Source organism: Oncorhynchus nerka, linkage group LG24, assembly GCF_034236695.1.
Source record: "Oncorhynchus nerka isolate Pitt River linkage group LG24, Oner_Uvic_2.0, whole genome shotgun sequence".
NCBI lineage: Eukaryota > Metazoa > Chordata > Actinopteri > Salmoniformes > Salmonidae > Oncorhynchus > Oncorhynchus nerka.
The window spans coordinates 40220960-40242078 of record NC_088419.1 but is presented as its reverse complement, the minus strand read 5'-3'; the positions used below and the strand labels follow the sequence as shown (position 1 = coordinate 40242078).

General features: G+C 44.8%; 1 protein-coding gene across 1 annotated transcript; it reads left to right on the top strand.

The window, feature by feature from the left end:
* Positions 1 to 265: 265 nt before the first annotated feature.
* On the top strand, positions 266 to 18333 carry LOC115107974 (pre-mRNA-processing factor 39-like). The gene is made up of 15 exons (XM_029631805.2): positions 266 to 404; positions 6792 to 6940; positions 7194 to 7748; positions 7896 to 8021; positions 8239 to 8357; positions 9321 to 9488; positions 9689 to 9872; positions 10378 to 10485; positions 10832 to 10996; positions 11478 to 11604; positions 16425 to 16693; positions 16843 to 17027; positions 17174 to 17248; positions 17408 to 17510; positions 17734 to 18333. Exons 1-15 carry the CDS (start codon positions 392 to 394, stop codon positions 17824 to 17826), a joined length of 2439 nt encoding a protein of 812 aa, XP_029487665.1. The 5' UTR covers positions 266 to 391; the 3' UTR covers positions 17827 to 18333.
* The last annotated feature ends 2786 nt before the right edge of the window (positions 18334 to 21119 follow it).

Genomic DNA, 21119 nt, shown 5'->3' with positions numbered 1-21119 from the left:
TCTCGAACACAGCCATTATCTTAGTGGATCCACCCCCCTACAGTACGCATGGGTCGTCACTAGTTACTACAGCCACAAATACATTATGGCTAAACTCCGCCTCTTTCTACAATGAATCTTCTTAAAATCTGATTTTAAACATAACATGAAATACACTGCTAACCTTATACCTGACCGAAACCTTAAACCAAAAGCAAATATTTACGATATAGCCATTTTGACTTTGTGTTTGTGGTAACTATTGAGAACGTTACGCATGCGCACATTCTGTCTGCCCTTCCGAAGCCTCCTCAAAGTTGTCGCTGGAGAATGAGAGTAGAAACGCGGCTACATGTTGTTGGTTAGATACGTTTAAAGTAACAGAAATACACATTTGTCTAAACTGAATTTCATGGAAGATACTGGTAAGTTGGAAAAAAATATTTATACATGTTTTCCCCTGAACTTGTTAACACTCCGCTTGTTGTAATGTGAAGATGGTGGTGGACGTGTGCGGTCTGGCTATGCTAGCAGCTAACGTCGTTAGGCCCAAACCGAGGCAGGGTTGAAGACATCACTACGCTGTGGTACTGTTTAAGACCTTCAGCCAATTATTGGATTAAAATTAAACGGTCGCCTTTCCTTACTATCATTACAATGACACACAGCATATGTGAACTTTACTAACGTCTTATTTTCGAGGATATACAGTCAGTGGGTATATTAGGTATTTAGATCCGTTTGAATTAACTAGCTACGGTTAGTTAGGTTACTAAGCCAACTTCACTGTTGTGTTTACCGCGTCGTGCTTCAATGGGGGTCTGGCTAGCTATCATTACAAGTGGGCTAGCTAGATAGATATTTTGGTCGTTGTTGATTGAGCAAGTAAAATGTTTAGTTAGATATGATAGCTGACGTTACTATACGCCATCACGCGCGCCTGTGCTAGCTAACATGCTAGATATGTTCCTTAACACGGAAGTACGCATGCTTGCACAAGTCGATGTGACTGAAGAAGTCAGGAGCTGCGGTCGGTGGGGATTCTTTGGTTTACAACTACTTGAATAAAGTTGAGCATGACTTGAATGGTTCAGGTTACTAATCTGGAGTATGTATGAAATGAATTTTGTTATATATATATATATATAAAGTAAACTGAAAACGAGTAACAAAATAGGAACCTATAACCCTGCCTAAACATCAAATTGTTACCGTGGTTTCTCCATTGACTTTCAGTCTGACCAAAGACGCAATAGTCTTTACAGGCCAGAATGTTGAATAAAAATATTTATCGTACTTAACCGGTTGTACATGCTCTTGGTCCTTTTTGGTGGTAGGACGTGGAGATAATGTTGTTTATCCACATTTTTTGCGTTACTGTGCATTCGAGAAGTGTTCAGACCCCTTCACCTTTTCCAGATTTTACAGTGTTATTCTCAAATGTGTTTTCTCATCATTATACACACAATACCCCGTAATGCGAAAGTAGGTTTTGGGTAATTTTAGCAACAAAAAAAAAACTTTATTTCAGACCATTTGCAATGAGACTCGAAATTGTGCTCAGGTGAATCCTGTTTCCATTGATCATCCATGAGATGTTTCTACAACTTGACTGAAGTTCACCTGTGGTTCATTTAATTGATTGGACATGATTTGGATAGGCACTCAACTGTCAAGTCTCCAAGTACAGGTCCCACAGTTGACGGTGCATGTCAGAGCAAAAACCAAGCCATGAGTTCAAAGGAATAATCTGTAGAGCTTCAAGACAGGATTTATTCAAGACACAGATCTAAAAATGTTCTGCAGCATTGAATGTCTCCAAGTACAGTTGCTTTCATCATTGTCAAATGGAAAAAGTTTGGAACCAGCAAGACTCTTCTTAGAGCTGGCCGCCCAGTCAAACCGAGCAATTGGGGGAGTCGGGCCTTGGTATTGGGGGGTGACCAAAACCCCGATGGTCACTCTGACCGCGCTCCAGAGTTCCTCTGGTGATGGGAGCATTTTCCAGAAGGACAACAATCTCTGCAGCACTCCACCAATCAGGCCTTTATGGTAGAGGGGCCAGTTGGAAGCCATTCCTCGGTAAAAGGAGGCTGCACATGACAGCCCGCTTTGAGTTTGCCTAAAGACTCTGACCATGAGAAACAAGATCCTTAGGCCTGAATGCCAACCGTCACGTCTGGAGGAAACCTGGCACCATCCCTACGGTGAAGCATGGTGGTGGCAGCATCATGCTGTGGGGATGCTTTTCAGCAGCAGAGGCTAGGAGACGAGTCGGGATAGAGGAACAGAGTGGGGTGAAGGTTCACCTTCCAACAGGACAACGACCTTAAGCACACAGCCAAGCCAACACAGGAGTGGCTTCGGGACAAGTCTCTGAATGTCCTTGAGTGGCCCAGCCAGAGCCTGCACTTGAACCTGATCGAACATCTCTGAAGAAACCTGAAAGTAGCTGTGCAGCGACACTCCTCATCCAACCTGACAGAGCTTGAGAGGATCTGCAGAGAAGAATGAGAGAAACTCCCTAAATACAGGTGTGCCGAGATTGTAGCGTCATACCCAAGAAGATTCAAGCCTGTAATCGCTGACAACGGTGCTTCAACAAAGTACTGATTAAAGGATCTGAATACTTATGTAAATGTAACTTCAGTTAATTTTTTTGCCAACATTTATAATCTGTTTTTTTTGTATTGTGTGTAGATTGGGGGGGTGGAACTATTTAATCCATTTTAGAATAAGGATGTGAGAAAGGTGAAGGGATATGAATACTTTCCGACTGCATTGAAGGTTCTGTAGCTTGTATTTTCAATCTCTTGAGGCATTGCACATGATGCACAATTTATGTATACAATAAACAAATGTAGGGGACTGAAGCATGTTTCCTCGCAATCAGCTGGAAGATTTGGCATTCCTGTCTGTGGTTTGGTTAGACTCAACCATATTGTGCAGGTGCTTGTATAAGTGCGAATTTCATTTGTATTAAAAATTCTAAAACGGAAATACAAACCTATATACAGATCAGCGTACTGAAAGTCATGTTGATAACCCTTCCCTGTAAATATTTTGTACCATATTACCTCTATGTTGCCGAAATCAGAGGGCAACAAGTAAAGTTGGAATTAAGTTTGTTCAGCATTCTTACTTGTAATGGACTGTTCAGGGATGCTGAGCCTACATGTTAGTATTTCACTCTTGGATTCTAAAGGAGGCTACCCATAATCCAGGCATGTCAATGTGATCTTTGGCGTTGCTTTTTATGTCAACACTGTCTGGATCCACTTCCTACTCCAAGTGCTGGGTGACCATATCGTATTAACTAAAATTCATGTGTTAGAGCGTTTTTGCAAGTATCAAGGTTTTCATTTTCCCGCCTTAATCATTTTTGTCTCCTTCGCTCCTTCTGTGCCGTAGGCACCTTTACACAGACACCAAGCCCCTGCCACACACAACGACAACAGATAACTTCTTCCTCTCTGACAATGAACAGTTTAAACACGCTATTTGCATTTGAGTTTTGGTCCAACAGAATTGGGCATATGGACTCCGAAACACTTGGACATTATTTTACTGTAATAGTTGAGAATCCTTTCTAACGATATTTTTTTTGTTTTTGTCTCAACTCCCAAAATGTAGAACAGAGAACATGGTTGTGGAAAGTGTATGCTCAGTTTCTGTCTCACAACGTACTGCTAGAAGCATTTTAGCCAAATACTTATGTGCTAGATGTCTGTGTTTTATAAATGTGCAATGAGCATAAGATGCATTTATAGAAGACATTGGCAACTCGTTCTCATTCTGAGAACATATTTTTATACAGATAGGCCACTTTCAGTGTCTAAACAAAGTGAACAGGCTAAATTGTTAGTGATGGACTGGTGTATTTGTAAGTTTAACTATTCTACCTTGTTGGCAAGCAAGTAGATCCAAGTTGGCTAGACTTTAAATATAAAGTTTAGCTGGTTACTCACTTGAGTGTTTATGGGACCTGTGTTCATTTTCTATAATGCCTGCTGCAAGAAGTTGGTCATGTGGCTGTGCATGGTTCTGGTTAAATTTGTAACAAAAATGGCGTTTTCATAGACTTTAAAGCCAGATCAGTGATTATTGCAAAAAGCAGATCCAATTTATTTTGTTAAAATAATTACAATATTAGTGAGTCTTATGGTTGTGGAAAGACTATATTAAGTCAAGGTATAATTTTACAAGCCCTGAATTAGTTACATTATTCCTGGCTGTTTGAAATGCAGTGTATTGACCTTTTATTGTATTAACCTGTCTAGGTTCTGCTAGAGGAACCCCTCGCCAATTAAATTGCAGGGCGACAAGTATTAGGCACCATTTTAATGATAAATTCTTGTTAATCCAGCCACAGTGTCTGATTTCAAAAATGCTTTACAGAGAAAGCTCCACAAACAATTGTTAGGTTACCACCAACTCACAGAAAACCCCAGCCATTTTTCCAGCCAAAGAGAGGAGTCACAAAGCAGAAATAGAGAAAATGAATCATTAACCTTTGATCTTCAGATGACACTCATAGGACTTCATGTTACACAATAATGTATGTTTTGTTCAGTAAAGTTCATATTTATATCCAACAATCTTATTTTACATTGGCGTGTTACGTTCAGTAGTTCTAAAACATGCAGTGATATTGCAGAGAGCCACATGAATTCACAGAAGTACTCATTATAAATGTTGATAAATTCAAGTGTTATGCATGGAACTTTAGATATACACTTCTCCTTATTAATGCAACTGCTGTGTCAGATTTCAAAAAAACTTTACGTAAAAAGCATCATCTGAGAACGGCGCTCAGAGCCCAAACCAGCCAGAGAAATATCCGCCATGTTGGGGTAGTCAAAAGTATTCCATAAATAGCATTATAAATATTCACTTACTTTTGATGATCTTCATCAGAATGCACTCCCAGGAATCGGTTCCACAATAAATGCTTGTTTTGTTCGATAATGTCCATTTTTTGTCCAAAGAGCTACTTTTGTTAGCACGTTTGGTAAACAAATCCAAAGCCATGAAGCGCGTTCCCTAGTTGCAGACGAAATGTCAACGTTCCGTTACTGTCCGTAGAAACATGTCAAACAATGTATGGGATCAATCTTTAGGATGTTTTTAACATAAAACTTCAATAATATTCCAACCGGAGAATTCCTTTGTCTTTAGAAAAGCAAAGGAATGCAGCTACCGCTCATGTGAAATGCACATGACCAGCACGTGACTGCTGGCAGACCTCTTACTCATTCCTCTCTTTCGGTCCCACTTCACAGTAGAATCCTCAATCAAGTTTCTAAAGATGGTTGACATCTAGTGGAAGCCTTAAGAAGTGCAACATAACCAATATTCCACTGTGTATTCAATAGGGGCTGGGTTGAAAATCGACCAACCTCAGATTTTCCACTTCCTGTTTGGGTTTCTTCTCAGGTTTTTGCCTGCCATATGAGTTCTGTTATACTCACAGACATCATTCAAACAGTTTTAGAAACTTCAGTCTTTTCTATCCAATACTGCTACTAATAATATGCATATATTAGCAACTGGGACTGAGGAGCTCTGGGCACCTTTTATCCAAGCTACTCAATACTGCCCCTGTAGCCATAAGGAGTTATTGCACACTTCAGAGAAGGTGTTCCCTAACGGAAATATGCAAATGCATGCTAGAACGCGCCAGTTGAATCTCCAACCTCCTTCCTTGTTCTGCCCACTGACTTTGTTCCCGTTGGAAAAGACAGGCTGTGGTCATTCTTGGGTTAGTTATAAAAAAAAACTTTGTACTTTTAAGATGGTAGAATTCTGCTCTGGCTTAAAATATTCTGTTTTTTCCTTTACAACAAAGGTTGCTGATTGATATGCTGCTGTTGTGTTTTAATACTTTTATTTTATTTTTATGTTGTATTTCTACTAAATGTCTTGGTATTTTACAAACAGTACTTTTTTTTATGGAAAGAGTGGTCTGCGTGCAGGCTGCACGAAGCAGCTCGATTTATTTGGTTGACAGTTCTGGTTGCCTTGTGATGGACTTTAGTCCGGCTTCAGAAGTGGCGTTCCTTTACAGACAAGTAAAATGTCTGTTCATATCACCAGAGAAGGTTTTGTGCTGGCATAAAACAATAAAACCGTAGGGTAGCCTACCCTAACAGACACATATGATGCAGCCGAGGCACTTTCATGGGGCCACATTCCATTACGCCTGAAAAGCGTAATCGATACATGCTACCGGTAGCCCACTGATTTCATGCCGCAAAAACTGAGCAGGCTACACTGTGATTGAACACACACTTGCATCATTGGTGAAGAGACAGCGCAGGCAAGCCAGTGTGACGGAGGGATTGAGAGCGGCAGAAGAAGAAGCGTGCTCATATGTTTTGATAATCTGCATCTCGCAATATCTTGTCTTGCATGCTTTGCAAATTCACCAAGTAGCCTGAAGTTTGCCTCTTCCTCTGTTTTGTTTTTAAATTACACAATCTCCACAGGCCTTCATAGTCTATCGGCTATAACACATAAAAAAATATATATTTTTGGTGTGTAACTAAACTGTGATTTTAATTAAGTGCAGTGGGGGAAGATACCATTTTTTTTGTTTTGGTTAGGGGTTTATATTAACGTTATAGATCCCAACTTTGTTTTAATGTTCAAACTCCTAGTACGGACATTTTCTGGGATTTCATGAAACATGGGACCAGCCATATCACCCAGTCATACGTGATTCCACATCAATTTTCTGTAATACTAACTAATAATTACTGTCCCTTCTCGATCTTGTGATATTGACGTGCAATATGTTTTCCTCTCCCCAGACCTGCACCTCTCAGACGAGCCCATGACGGGGATGTTGGACACAGACAGCCCTGAGAGTGTGGAGTCCCCAGCCATGGAGGGCAACGAAGAGGACTTCCTCCCTGACCTGCCTGTCCTCACGCATGCTGCTGAATGGACCATGGATCAGGTCAGTGTGGGAAATGCACGTGGGGTTTGACCTCTTTTGCCCTGGATGTAGTTTTAATGACAAGGCCAATGTATCCCTTTTGTTATTATTCTGTAGAACAACATTGCAAATGCTATTTTGTCTGCCTGCATTACTAGTAGGTCTAAACACCAACACTTTCATCTTTCAACAGTGGTGCTCTCTCAAACATGAGGCAGTCCTTTCCTATTTTCTTAGTTGCTTGTTGGTAATAATTTCCTTCCCCCTTGACCAGGATCCCCATAACCTCACCACGGTTATCCACGACTCGGACTCAGAGTCAGATCAGTCGTCGCCAGAGGTAATAGAGCAGCACCAGGTCCAGCAGTCTGATCTAGGATCTGTTGAACAGGCGGTGCAGCACTTCCAGCTAGCGAGCGCTGAACTCTTCCAAGAGGAGCGTCGGGAGCATGAGGATTCAGATGAGCAGTCTCGTTCTCCACGGGCAGAACAACAGAACCAAATGGAGGCATCGTCAGACGAGAGTCAGGATGGACACAACAACACAGCCACAGAGCCTTTGATACAGAGCGAGAAGTTGTCCGACACTGGAGAACAGCAACAAGATCCAGTCCAAGCCCAGCCACCAATGGTTGCAGAAGATAGTAGCCCAGCTAACATGGAACTTGAAGAATCCAAAGAGGAAGAGCAGGTGGAACCTGTTGAGGAACCAGCTGTCCCTACAGAGCCTCTTATCCCTTCTGAGTATGAGAAGCTGGCTAAAGGGTGTGAGGAAAACCCTGAAGACTTCAATGGTTGGGTCTACCTGCTGCAGTATGTGGAGCAAGAGGTGAGTGTGGAAAAGTCCTGAAATTTTTATGTTGACCCTTGCTTGTATTGTGACTAGGTTTTATCTGCTGTATTGAATACTACATGTAAACATTGAGGTTTTTCTGTCAGGAAGCAAGTTGGAAATGTAATTTTTTTGCCGCCTCAGAATCATCTTGGTGTGGTGAGGAAGGCGTTTGATGCGTTTTTCTTGCGCTACCCCTACTGCTACGGCTACTGGAAGAAGTTAGCTGACACTGAGAAGAAACATGGCAATGCACAGGTGGCAGAGGAGGTAAGTCTCTTTGTGGCTGGGCTCATGTAGTGGTGTTTAATTGTGTAAATGGACATCTCCTCCTATCCTCTGTCCTGATCTGAAAGGGCTTGACAGGGTTAGGGGCTGGAGCTTTGTGCTGTCTACTGTTTGGGTCCTTGCTGTGACAGTCATTCATTCAGTAATTGTCACACTGGTTGTCTCATTCTCCAACGTTGTTTTTGCCTCCTATCCCCAGGTGTACCGGCGGGGTGTGCATGCCATCCCCCTGAGTGTGGACCTGTGGCTCCACTACCTGTCCTTCATCAAGGACAACGCTGACCCTGAAGACCCAGAGACACCGTCACGCATTAGAGCGTGAGTGAAGAGCTTTGTCCTCACCCGGGCCTCCCGGGTGGCGCAGTGGTCTAGGGCACTGCATCGCAGCGCTAGCTGTGCCACCAGAGACTCTGGGTTCGCGCCCAGGCTCTGTCAAGCCCGCTGCGACTGGGAGGTCCGTGGGGCGACGCACAATTGGCCTAGCGTCGGCCGGGTTAGGGAGGGTTTGGCCGGTAGGGATATCCTTGTCTCATCGCGCACCAGCGACTCCTATGCCGGGCGCAGTGCACGCTAACCAAGGTCGCCAGGTGCACGGTGTTTCCTCCGACACATTGGTGCGGCTGGCTTCCGGATTGGATGCGCGCTGTGTTAAGAAGCAGCGCGGCTTGGTTGGGTTGTGTTTTGGAGGACGCATGACTTTCGACCTTCGTCTCTCCCGAGCCCGTACAGGAGTTGAGACGAGAGTAACTACTAATAATTGGATACTACAAAAATTGAGAACAAAGGGGGGTAAAATATAAAAATGAATATTTAAAAAAACACAACCTGTGTGTGAGAACCTTGTGACACTTCCAAAACCAAGTGTTTTACAGGTCATAGTGTATTGTTAACAGGGTTCGGGAGTAATTTGTTTTCCAAGAAATAACTAATCAGATGCTATTGAATAATATTATTAATATTCAGAAAATATGTTTGCAGAATTTTTTTTATTGACAACTTTTTGTTTTCTCAACGATCTTCAATTCAGCATTGAAAAAAAGTGCACGTTTAATTTTGTTCCGCCTGAGCTAGTCTGACCACAAGTCAAAGACCACTATGGTGACAGGCATGGATCCTTTTTGTCTTCTTCTAATGCCTTTTTAAAGGGACAGCAATCAGATTACGTTACTTAGCTTGGGTAACCCAACAGTTACATTACTGATAAATGTGGACCGGTAACTAACGGATTACATTTAGAAAGTAACCTACCCAAAATCATGTCGTCTGTGTCCTATCCTACAGTGCGTATGAGCATGCTGTGTTGGCAGCAGGGACAGACTTCCGCTCTGACCGTCTGTGGGAGGCCTACATCAACTGGGAGACGGAGCAGGAGAGATTGGCCAACGTCACGGCCATCTACGATCGTATCCTGGGCATACCCACCCAGCTCTACTCACAGCACCTCCAGAGGTATGACTGGTCAGCTCATTCATAATAGTTTTGATAAACCGTCCATGAGGGTTATGGTCAACATCTCAGGTAGTGGGTAGCTCATAGAAATCAAACACAGACATTAGTTCTAACCTTGTCAGCCACACTTACTTTCAGGGGCACTATTTTCTGGTAGTACTTTTTGTTCTCTTAGTGATGTACTGATTGTCATTCTTCAGGTTCAAAGAGCATGTGCAGAACAACAACCCCAAACACTTCCTGTCAGAGGAGGAGTTTGTCCAGCTCAGGGTGGAGCTAGCCAAAGCCAATGCAGTCACAGTCAATGAGGATGGAGAGGAAGCAACACCCGCAGAGCCTGAGGGACTCCCAGCCGGCACCGAGGACCTCCCAGATCCTGCTAAGGTACGACTCTGCTGCCTCACCTTCAGGGGGGTTGATGTACCACAACATACCAGAGAGTTAGGAAGGAGGCCCTTGTCTCTTTATCATCACCCATGGAGACATCATCCATGGGGTGAAACACAAATCTGTGCAGGTGTCTTTCCGTCAGCAGCCAAGCCAATCAGTACGTGGGCATCATCCAGTCAGGGATTTGGAGTGGACAAATCGTGGCTGGCTGGCCTAGTCGAGTGGCCCCTCCTCGTCCTCTCCAGTCCCCAGCACCAGGACTGGCCTACAGACAGGGTGGATATGGTACATATCCTGCCCCGGGTTGGGCCTCGTTCCCTGGGTAGGCCACCTTCGACAGGCAGAGCCCCTGCTTGTCTCTGGCTCTCTTTCAGCCTCAGGGTGATGTAAATAACCTTGGCAGCTGGACATGCAGTTTGCACATCAGTGGAGAATGAGATGGTTACGAGATTGTGTTTTAAAGTCAAGCAGTTAATGTTGAGTGTCTTGTTATGTTTAGAGAGTGACGGAGATTGAGAACATGCGCCACAAGGTGATCGAGTCGCGTCAGGAGGTGTTCAACCAAAACGAGCAGGAGGTCAGCAAGCGCTGGGCCTTCGAGGAGGGGGTGAGTACTGACATCTGTCTTTAATGATCAGAATATCATCCAATTGTATTTCATATTGTTAAAAGGAATAGTTCACCTCAAAGTTTTCATACCTCTAAAGTGGGCTTTGTCAAGCTGGGTGGAGATGGAATTGGATGGTGCCACTCTTTCCCATTCATTTGGGATTGAGGCCTACAGATGTCTACACAATAGATGGAATACGAGGTATGAAAATATTTGACAAATGTTGATTTTTGGGGTGAACTATCCCTCAATTTCCTTCCATTGTTAATAACGTTACTTTTGAAATGGTTGTACATTTTGGTCCGCTGCCATTTTGAATGCCGTGTTTCCCTTTTCCCCTCAGATAAAACGGCCCTACTTCCACGTTAAAGCCCTGGAGAAGACCCAGCTCAGCAACTGGAAGGAGTATCTGGAATTTGAGATCGAGAATGGCACTCCCGAACGCGTGGTCGTTTTGTTCGAACGCTGCCTCATCGCCTGTGCTCTCTACGAGGATTTCTGGATGAAGGTAACCCAACCATAGCCTTTGACCTTCAACCCCACCTCAAAAATAATGACCCCCGCACTTCCCCCATCAACGATTGCATCACTTCCTGACAACAGTAAATCGTCCTGAACATCTCTTCTTTGCGTGTAACGTTGATCTGTTAACCACTGTATCTGTTGTATTAGGGGATGGCCAGCTTTGCCACACAAGATTTGACTCCAGCATTTGCCAACTACTACGTTGCATCTTCTCCGTCTCCCACTACCTTACAGAAACTTATCTTATTGGTTCCATGAAGGTGCTGATGGGTTTACAAAGAACATTTCTAAAAACACGATCTTGTCAATGAAGAAATTCACTGGTTGAGCAAACCGGAAATAAGTGTTTTAAAATGTTGTTGTCACCTTCCCTTCCTCGTCTTCTCTCCACCTCCTGCTCTCCATCCACCCCGTCCTCCCCTCTTTCTCCAACCCTCCTCTCTTTCTCTTGCTTCACACTGAAGTACGCAAAATATCTAGAGAGCTACAGCATTGAGGGAGTGAGACATGTGTACAAGAAGGCGTGTACCATCCACCTATCCAAGAAGCCCAACATTCACCTGCTGTGGGCTGCGTTCGAGGAGCAGCAGGGTGAGTGGTGTTTGTAGTTCCCACTTAACATCACATTCACATAAAGCTGTGATGGTTATGGAGTTTTGGGTAAGGATTAATTGTCAAGCAAATTACCATGGTTGTCAATTTTGTTAAATGGTTTTGAGAATGATGAAAATTGGCTACTACATGCATACTTAATGAGTGCAACACAGCTTTGGTAACTCCCTCCCTCCCGTCTAAATTAAATGTTTTTGACCTGTTTTTGAGAATCTCCTCTCGACTGCCGTTTTTGCTTGTAAAAGAACATGTACCAACCTTACCCTCTTCCTGTACAGTTGAAGTCGGAAGTTTACATACACTTAGTTTGGAGTCATTAACTCATTTTTCAACCACTCCACACATTTCTTGTTAACGAACTATAGTTTTGGCAAGTCGGTTAGGACATTTACTTTGTGCAAGTCATTTTTCTAACAATTGTTTACAGACACAATGAATAATCTCTCACAATTCCAGTGGGTCAGAGGTTTACATATACTAAGTTAACTGTCTTTAAATAGCTTGGAAAATTTCAGAAAATGATGTCATGTCTTTAGAAGCTTCTGATAGGCTAATTGACATAATTTGAGTCAATTGAAGGTGTGGATGTATTTCAAGTCCTACCTTAAAACTCAGTGCCTCTTTGCTTGACATCATGACAAAATCAAAAGAAATCTGCCAAGATCTCAGAAAATAAATTGTAGACCTCGAGTCTGGTTCATCCTTGGGAGCAATTTCCAGAAGCCTGAAGGTACCACGTTCATCTGTACAAACATTAATATGCAAGTATAAACACCATAAGACCATGCAGCCGTCATACCTCTCAGGAAGGAGACGCGTTCTGTCTCCTAGAGATGAACGTACTTTAGTACAAATCAATCACAGAACAACAGCAAAGGACCTTGTGAAGATGCTGGAGGAAACGGGTACAAAAGTATCTATATCCACAGTAAAACGAGTCCCTATATCGACATAACCTGAAAGACTGCTCAGCAAGGAAGAAGCCACTGCTCCAAAACCGCCATAAAAAAGACAGACTACGGTTTACAACTGCACATGGGGTCACAGATCATACTTTTTGGAGAAATGTCTTCTGGTCTGTTGAAACAAAAATAGAACTTTGGCCATAATGACCATCGCTATGTTTGGAGAAAAAAGGGGGAGGCTTACAAGCCGAAGAACACCGTCCCAACTGTGAAGCACGGGGGTGGCAGCATTATGTTGTGGGGGTGCTTTGCTGCAGGAGGGACTGGTGCACTTCAAATCAAATCAAATTTTATTTGTCACATACACATGGTTAGCAGATGTTAATGCGAGTGTAGCGAAATGCTTGTGCTTCTAGTTCCGACAATGCAGTGATAACCAACAAGTAATCTAACTAACAATTCCAAAACTACTGTCTTATACACAGTGTAAGGGGATAAGGAATATGTACATAAGGATATATGAATGAGTGATGGTACAGAGCAGCATACAGTAGATGGTATCGAGTACAGTATATACATATGAGATGAGTATGTAGACAAAGTAAACAAAGTGGCATAGTTAGTGGCTAGTGATACATGTATTACATAAGGATGCAGTCGATGATGTAGAGTACAGTATATACGTATGCATATGAGATGAATAATGTAGGGTAAGTAACATTATATAAGGTAGCATTGTTTAAAGTGGCTAGTGATATATTTACATCATTTCCCATCAATTCCCATTATTAAAGTGGCTGGAGTTGGGTCAGTGTCAATGACAGTGTGTTGGCAGCAGCCACTCAATGTTAGTGGTGGCTGTTTAACAGTCTGATGGCCTTGAGATAGAAGCTGTTTTTCAGTCTCTCGGTCCCAGCTTTGATGCACCTGTACTGACCTCGCCTTCTGGATGATAGCGGGGTGAACAGGCAGTGGTTCGGGTGGTTGATGTCCTTGATGATCTTTATGGCCTTCCTGTAACATCGGGTGGTGTAGGTGTCCTGGAGGGCAGGTAGTTTGCCCCGGTGATGCGTTGTGCAGACCTCACTACCCTCTGGAGAGCCTTACGGTTGAGGGCGGAGCAGTTGCCGTACCAGGCGGTGATACAGCCCGCCAGGATGCTCTCGATTGTGCATCTGTAGAAGTTTGTGAGTGCTTTTGGTGACAAGCCGAATTTCTTCAGCCTCCTGAGGTTGAAGAGGCGCTGCTGCGCCTTCTTCACGACGCTGTCAGTGTGAGTGGACCAATTCAGTTTGTCTGTGATGTGTATGCCGAGGAACTTAACTTGCTACCCTCTCCACTACTGATCCATCGATGTGGATAGGGGGGTGTTCCCTCTGCTGTTTCCTGAAGTCCACAATCATCTCCTTAGTTTTGTTGACGTTGAGTGTGAGGTTATTTTCCTGACACCACACTCCGAGGGCCCTCACCTCCTCCCTGTAGGCAGTCTCGTCGTTGTTGGTAATCAAGCCTACCACTGTTGTGTTGTCCGCAAACTTGATGATTGAGTTGGAGGCGTGCGTGGCCACGCAGTCGTGGGTGAACAGGGAGTACAGGAGAGGGCTCAGAACGCACCCTTGTAGGGCCCCGTGTTGAGGATCAGCGGGAGGAGATGTTGTTGCCTACCCTCACCACCTGGGGGCGGCCCGTCAGGAAGTCCAGTACCCAGTTGCACAGGGCGGGTCGAGACCCAGGGTCTCGAGCTTGATGACGAGCTTGGAGGGTACTATGGTGTTGAATGCCGAGCTGTAGTCGATGAACAGCATTCTCACATAGGTATTCCTCTTGTCCAGGTGGGTTAGGGCAGTGTGCAGTGTGGTTGAGATTGCATCGTCTGTGGACCTATTTGGGCGGTAAGCAAATTGGAGTGGGTCTAGGGTGTCAGGTAGGGTGGAGGTGATATGGTCCTTGACTAGTCTCTCAAAGCACTTCATGATGACGGAAGTGAGTGCTACGGGGCGGTAGTCGTTTAGCTCAGTTACCTTAGCTTTCTTGGGAACAGGAACAATGGTGGCCCTCTTGAAGCATATGGGAACAGCAGACTGGTATAGGGATTGATTGAATATGTCCGTAAACACACCGGCCAGCTGGTCTGCGCATGCTCTGAGGCGCGGCTGGGGATGCCGTCTGGGCCTGCAGCCTTGCGAGGGTTAACACGTTTAAATGTCTTACTCACCTCGGCTGCAGTGAAGGAGAGACCGCATGTTTTCGTTGCAGGCCGTGTCAGTGGCACTGTATTGTCCTCAAAGCGGGCAAAAAAGTTATTTAGTCTGCCTGGGAGCAAGACATCCTGGTCTGTGACTGGGCTGGGTTTCTTCTTGTAGTCCGTGATTGACTGTAGACCCTGCCACATGCCTCTTGTGTCTGAGCCATTGAATTGAGATTCCACTTTGTCTCTGTACTGACGCTTAGCTTGTTTAATAGCCTTGCGGAGGGAATAGCTGCATTGTTTATATTCACATGTTACCAGACACCTTGCCCTGATTAAAAGCAGTGGTTCGCGCTTTCAGTTTCGCGCGAATGCTGCCATCAATCCACGGTTTCTGGTTTGGGAATGTTTTTATCGTTGCTATGGGAACGACATCTTCGACGCACGTTCTAATGAACTCGCACACCGAATCAGCGTATTCGTCAATATTTCCATCTGACGCAATACGAAACATGTCCACGTGATGGAAGCAGTCTTGGAGTGTGGAGTCAGCTTGGTCTGACCAGCGTTGGACAGACCTCAGCGTGGGAGCCTCTTGTTTTAGTTTCTGCCTGTAGGCAGGGATCAGCAAAATGGAGTCGTGGTCAGCTTTTCCGAAAGGGGCAGGGCCTTATATGCGTCGCGGAAGTTAGAGTAACAATGATCCAAGGTTTTACCACCCCTGGTTGTGCAATCGATATGCTGATAAAATTTAGGGAGTCTTGTTTTCAGATAAAATATATGGCATCACGAGGGAGGAAAATTATGTGGATATATTGAAGCTCAAGACATCAGTCAGGAAGTTAAAGCTTGGTCTCAAATGAGTCTTCCAAATGAACAATGACCCCAAGCATACTTCCAAAGTTGTGGCAAAATGGCTTAAGGACAACAGTCAAGGTATTGGAGTGGCCATCACAAAGCCCTGACCACAATCCTATAGAAAATGTGTGGGCAGAACTGAAAGTGTGTGAGAGTATGGAGGCTTACAAACCTGACTGTTACACCAGCTTTGTCAGGAGGAATGGGCCAATATTAACCAAACTTATTGTGGGAAGCTTGTGGAAGACTACCCAAATGTTTGACCCAAGTTAAACAATTTAAAGGCAATGTTACCAAATACCAATAGAGTGTATGTAAACTTCTGACCCACTAGAAATGTGATGAAGGAAATAAAAGCTGAAATAAATCATTCTCTACTGTTATTCTGACATTTCACATTCTTAAAATAAAGTGGTGATCCTAAGACGGCATTTTTACTAGAATTAAATGTCAGGAATTGTGGAAACTGAGTTTAAATCTATTTGGCTATGGTGTATGTAAACTTCTGACTTCAACTGTAAAAAAAATTATGATTATTAGGTCAACTTTGTCTATTTGAAAATAAAAATGAATCCCCACCCTATTAAAAGGAATGTATTAAGACAATTCTGACAAAACAATTGTGGTTAATGGTGGTTGTCCATAGTTGTTGGTTATATGATTATTGTGCCAGCCCCACGATTCACACACCTCACTTGTCAGACCTTTACCTGATGTGATTTACAGACAAGTGCATTCGACTAACGAGGCTGAGACGATCACGTAATAGAAGTTCAAAAGCCTTGGTAGCCCCTCTATACAGACTAGTAAAACATTCAACCCCGTTTTTGTGTTTTGTTTCCCTGCAGGGAACATAGAGGAGGCGCGCGGCATCCTGAAGTCTCTGGAAGAGGTGGTACCGGGCCTGGCCATGGTGCGTCTGCGGCGGGTCAGCCTGGAACGTCGCCACGGCAACCTGGAGGAGGCAGAGGCCCTGCTGAGCGAGGCGATGGCATCGGGGAAGAACGCCAGCGAGACGTCATTCTACGCCGTGAAGCTGGCCCGGCAGCTGCTGAAGGTGCAGAGGAGCCTCACCAAGGCCCGCAAGGTGTTGCTGGAAACCATAGACAAGGACCAGGTAAGATCACAGCGCTAGATGAATAGAATCACTTGTTTCAGGATCTTGATATTGAGATACAGTACATGGTGTCAAAGGGAGTTTGATTCAGAGAAAATGTGTTTAGAGAAACCATTTGAGTTCATTAATCTGTGTGTGTGTCTCTCCAGACGAGTCCTAAGCTGTACCTGAACCTGCTAGAGTTGGAGTACAGTGGGGACGTGCAGCAGAATGAGGCTGAAATCTTGGCCTGCTTCGACCGTGCCCTGAGCAGCCCGCTGCCCCTCGACTGCCGCCTCACCTTCTCTCAGCGCAAGGTCGAGTTCCTCGAGGACTTTGGCAGCGACATCAATAAGTCAGTTCACCTACAGTACCTACACCCTCAAACAATGAGTACATTTTCACTGACCAGTGTTCTGATTAGTCAATTAATGACAATGAATCCATATGGCATGCTTGCACTCCTAATCTCAACCATGTACTCTTTTTCCGTCCTCACAGGTTAGTGACTGCATACGATGAACACCAGAAGCTTCTGAAAGAACATGAGTCGACAAAGAGGAAAGCAGAGAATGGGTAAGATTTGAAATTGTTCACTTCTCTCACTGTTTAACATTTACGACATTGAGTACAACACAGTAGGAAGCTTCATAGCAGGTTGTGAATCGCCATACCTGAATTGATTTAGTTGGGTGCTCTTGATTGACATGAACCTGTTCCTTCGTGTCCCTGCAGCTCCCAGGAGCCCGAGTCGAAGAGACAGCGTACAGACGACCACCCAGGCTCAGGGCACATGATGCAGGGAGACAACTCTGCCTACAACTACAACTGGTACCAAGTGAGTCCTATGATAGAGCAGAGTTAAACATTGTTATACACGTCACCTTTCAATACAAATTGCAAATGTTATACCATCCCTGACAAAGGCGTTCCATGACAAATGGTTCTCACTAGATTTAAAAAAAAAAATTAAAATGGGAGGACGATAGGGTTGAACTCTCATCTGGTGACGCTGACAGGAATGCCAACTAACCCTGTCTTTCCTTGCTTTCCTTCTACAGCAACAGTACAATAACTGGGGACAGCATTCCTGGGGACAGTACAACCAGTATGCCCAGCAGTATAACCAGTACTACCCCCCTCCACCAACATGATGTTTCAAAGACTGATGGACAGAGATCCTTCTGAAGGAGGAAATTCAGAGGAAGCATCTTTCTACCCAGCCCAACTTCTCAGCTCCTCTTTGATTTGTTGTTTATGTCCTTTTGTTTCCATTGGCCATTTGACATATTCATTGTAATCACCATCTCACCATCATTCATTGACTGGCTGTTTTTTGTGTTCTTTACGCATGTGTTGGTAATGCGGACTTCAGATTATTATTTGTTTTCCCCCCACAGTCAAAATGACGCCAAATTATATTTTTAATTTTAGATTGGTTCCTCTTCGATATCTCTGTGTGGGGAAACTAGTTATGTTTGATACAGATTATAGATTCGTATGGAGGTAGTGATACCTGCTGTGCTCAGAGTCCTCCCTCAGCCTCTTCTCTGCTTTCCTAAGATTATTATTTTTTTTTCTGGGACAAGAACAGAAATGAATGAAGATTCTTTTTTTGTGTTTTTTTTTGGACTTAATTTCATAATAAAGACATTATCCTATTTCTTGTTTTGTTCCCTGAATTAACCATTTTTATACAATATTATTATCACTGCAATTGCAGCGTAACCGTTAAGATTGGAGAGCAAATGACCTTTTCCCACCCAATCATAAGTTTCTGTAATTTGCATGTACTTACTCCTTGTACACATTTTATAGATGAAAGCATAGGTCATACTCCGCAGACATCAACCATGGTCATAGGGTGGTACAGTAGGATGTGGCGTATGCTGGCTTTTGTCCCAAGTCTAACCCACCACTACAAAGCTGATGTAGTTTATGGTCTTAATCAAGCAGTTCTAATTGGATTTTTATGTTGTGGATGGGAGTGATCTCAGCCAGTGCACTACATAAATTCAGCAAAAAAATAAGAAACATCCCTTTTTCATGACCCTGTCTTTCAAAGATCATTTGTAAAAATCCAAATAACTTCACAGATCTTCATTGTAAAGGGTTTAATGCTGGTTCAATGAACCATAAACAATAATGAACATGCACCTGTGGAACAGACGGTAGGCAATTAAGGTCACAGTTATGAAAACTTAGGACCCTAGAGAGGCCTTTCTACAGACTGAAAAACACCAAAAGAAAGATGCCCAGGGTCCCTGCTCATCTGCGTGAACGTGCCTTAGGCATGCTGCAAGGAGGTATGAGGACTGCAGATGTGGCCAGGGAAATAAATTGCAATGTCTACTGTGAGACGTCGAAGACAGGACAGACAGCTGATCGTCCTCGCAGTGGTAGACCACGTAACAGCTGCACAGGATCGGTACATCCGAACAGCACACATGCGAGACAGGTACAGGATGGCAACAACAACTGCCCGAGTTACACCAGGAATGCACAATCCCTCCATCAGTGCTCAGACAGTCCGCATAGGCTGAGAGAGGCTGGACTAAGGGCTTGTAGGCCTGTTGTAAAGCAGGTCCTCACCAGACATCACCAGCAACAGCGTTGCCTATGGGCAAAAACCCACCGTTTCTGGACCAGACAGGGCTGGCAAAAAGTCCTTCTCTGACAAGTCTCGGTTTTGTCTCACCAGGGGTGATGGTCGGATTCGCGTTTATCGTTGAAGGAATGATCGTTACGCTGAGGCATGTACTCTGGAGCGGGTTTGATTTGGAGATGGAGGGTCCGTCATGGTCTGGGGCGGTGTGTCTCATCGGACTGAGCTTGTTCTCATTGTAGGCAATCTCAAAGCTATGCGTTACGAGGAAGACATCCTCCTCCCTCATGTGGTACCCTACCTGCAGGCTCATCCTGACATGACCCTCCAGCATGACAATGCCACCAGCCATACTGCTCATTCTGTGTGTGATTTCCTGCAAGAAAGGAATGTCAGTGTTCTGCCATGAGAATTTTCTGTTTTAAAGTTTACATTTACATTTAAGTCATTTAGCAGACGCTCTTATCCAGAGCGACTTACAAATTGGTGCGTTCACCTTAAGACATCCAGTGGAACAGCCACTTTACAATAGTGCATCTAAATCTTTTAAGGGGGGTGAGAAGGATTACTTTATCCTATCCTAGGTATTCCTGAAAGAGGTGGGGTTTCAGGTGTCTCCGGAAGGTGGTGATTGACTCCGCTGTCCTGGCGTCGTGAGGGAGTTTGTTCCACCATTGGGGGGCCAGAGCAGCGAACAGTTTTGACTGGGCTGCGCGGGAACTGTACTTCCTCAGTGGTAGGGAGGCGAGCAGGCCAGAGGTGGATGAACGCAGTGCCCTTGTTTGGGTGTAGGGCCTGATCAGAGCCTGGAGGTACTGAGGTGCCGTTCCCCTCACAGCTCCGTAGGCAAGCACCATGGTCTTGTAGCGGATGCGAGCTTCAACTGGAAGCCAGTGGAGAGAGCGGAGGAGCGGGGTGACGTGAGAGAACTTGGGAAGGTTGAACACCAGACGGGCTGCGGCGTTCTGGATGAGTTGTAGGGGTTTAATGGCACAGGCAGGGAGCCCAGCCAACAGCGAGTTGCAGTAATCCAGACGGGAGATGACAAGTGCCTGGATTAGGACCTGCGCTGCTTCCTGTGTGAGGCAGGGTCGTACTCTGCGGATGTTGTAGAGCATGAACCTACAAGAACGGGCCACCGCCTTGATGTTAGTTGAGAACGACAGGGTGTTGTCCAGGATCACGCCAAGGTTCTTAGCGCTCTGGGAGGAGGACACAATGGAGTTGTCAACCGTGATGGCGAGATCATGGAACGGGCAGTCCTTCCCGGGAGGAAGAGCAGCTCCGTCTTGCCGAGGTTCAGCTTGAGGTGGTGATCCGTCATCCACACTGATATGTCTGCCAGACATGCAGAGATGCGATTCGCCACCTGGTCATCAGAAGGGGGAAAGGAGAAGATTAATTGTGTGTCGTCTGCATAGCAATGATAGGAGAGACCATGTGAGGTTATGACAGAGCCAAGTGACTTGGTGTATAGCGAGAATAGGAGAGGGCCTAGAACAGAGCCCTGGGGGACGCCAGTGGTGAGAGCGCGTGGTGAGGAGACAGATTCTCGCCACGCCACCTGGTAGGAGCGACCTGTCAGGTAGGACGCAATCCAAGCGTGGGCCGCGCCGGAGATGCCCAACTCGGAGAGGGTGGAGAGGAGGATCTGATGGTTCACAGTATCGAAGGCAGCCGATAGGTCTAGAAGGATGAGAGCAGAGGAGAGAGAGTTAGCTTTAGCAGTGCGGAGGGCCTCCGTGATACAGAGAAGAGCAGTCTCAGTTGAATGACTAGTCTTGAAACCTGACTGATTTGGATCAAGAAGGTCATTCTGAGAGAGATAGCGGGAGAGCTGGC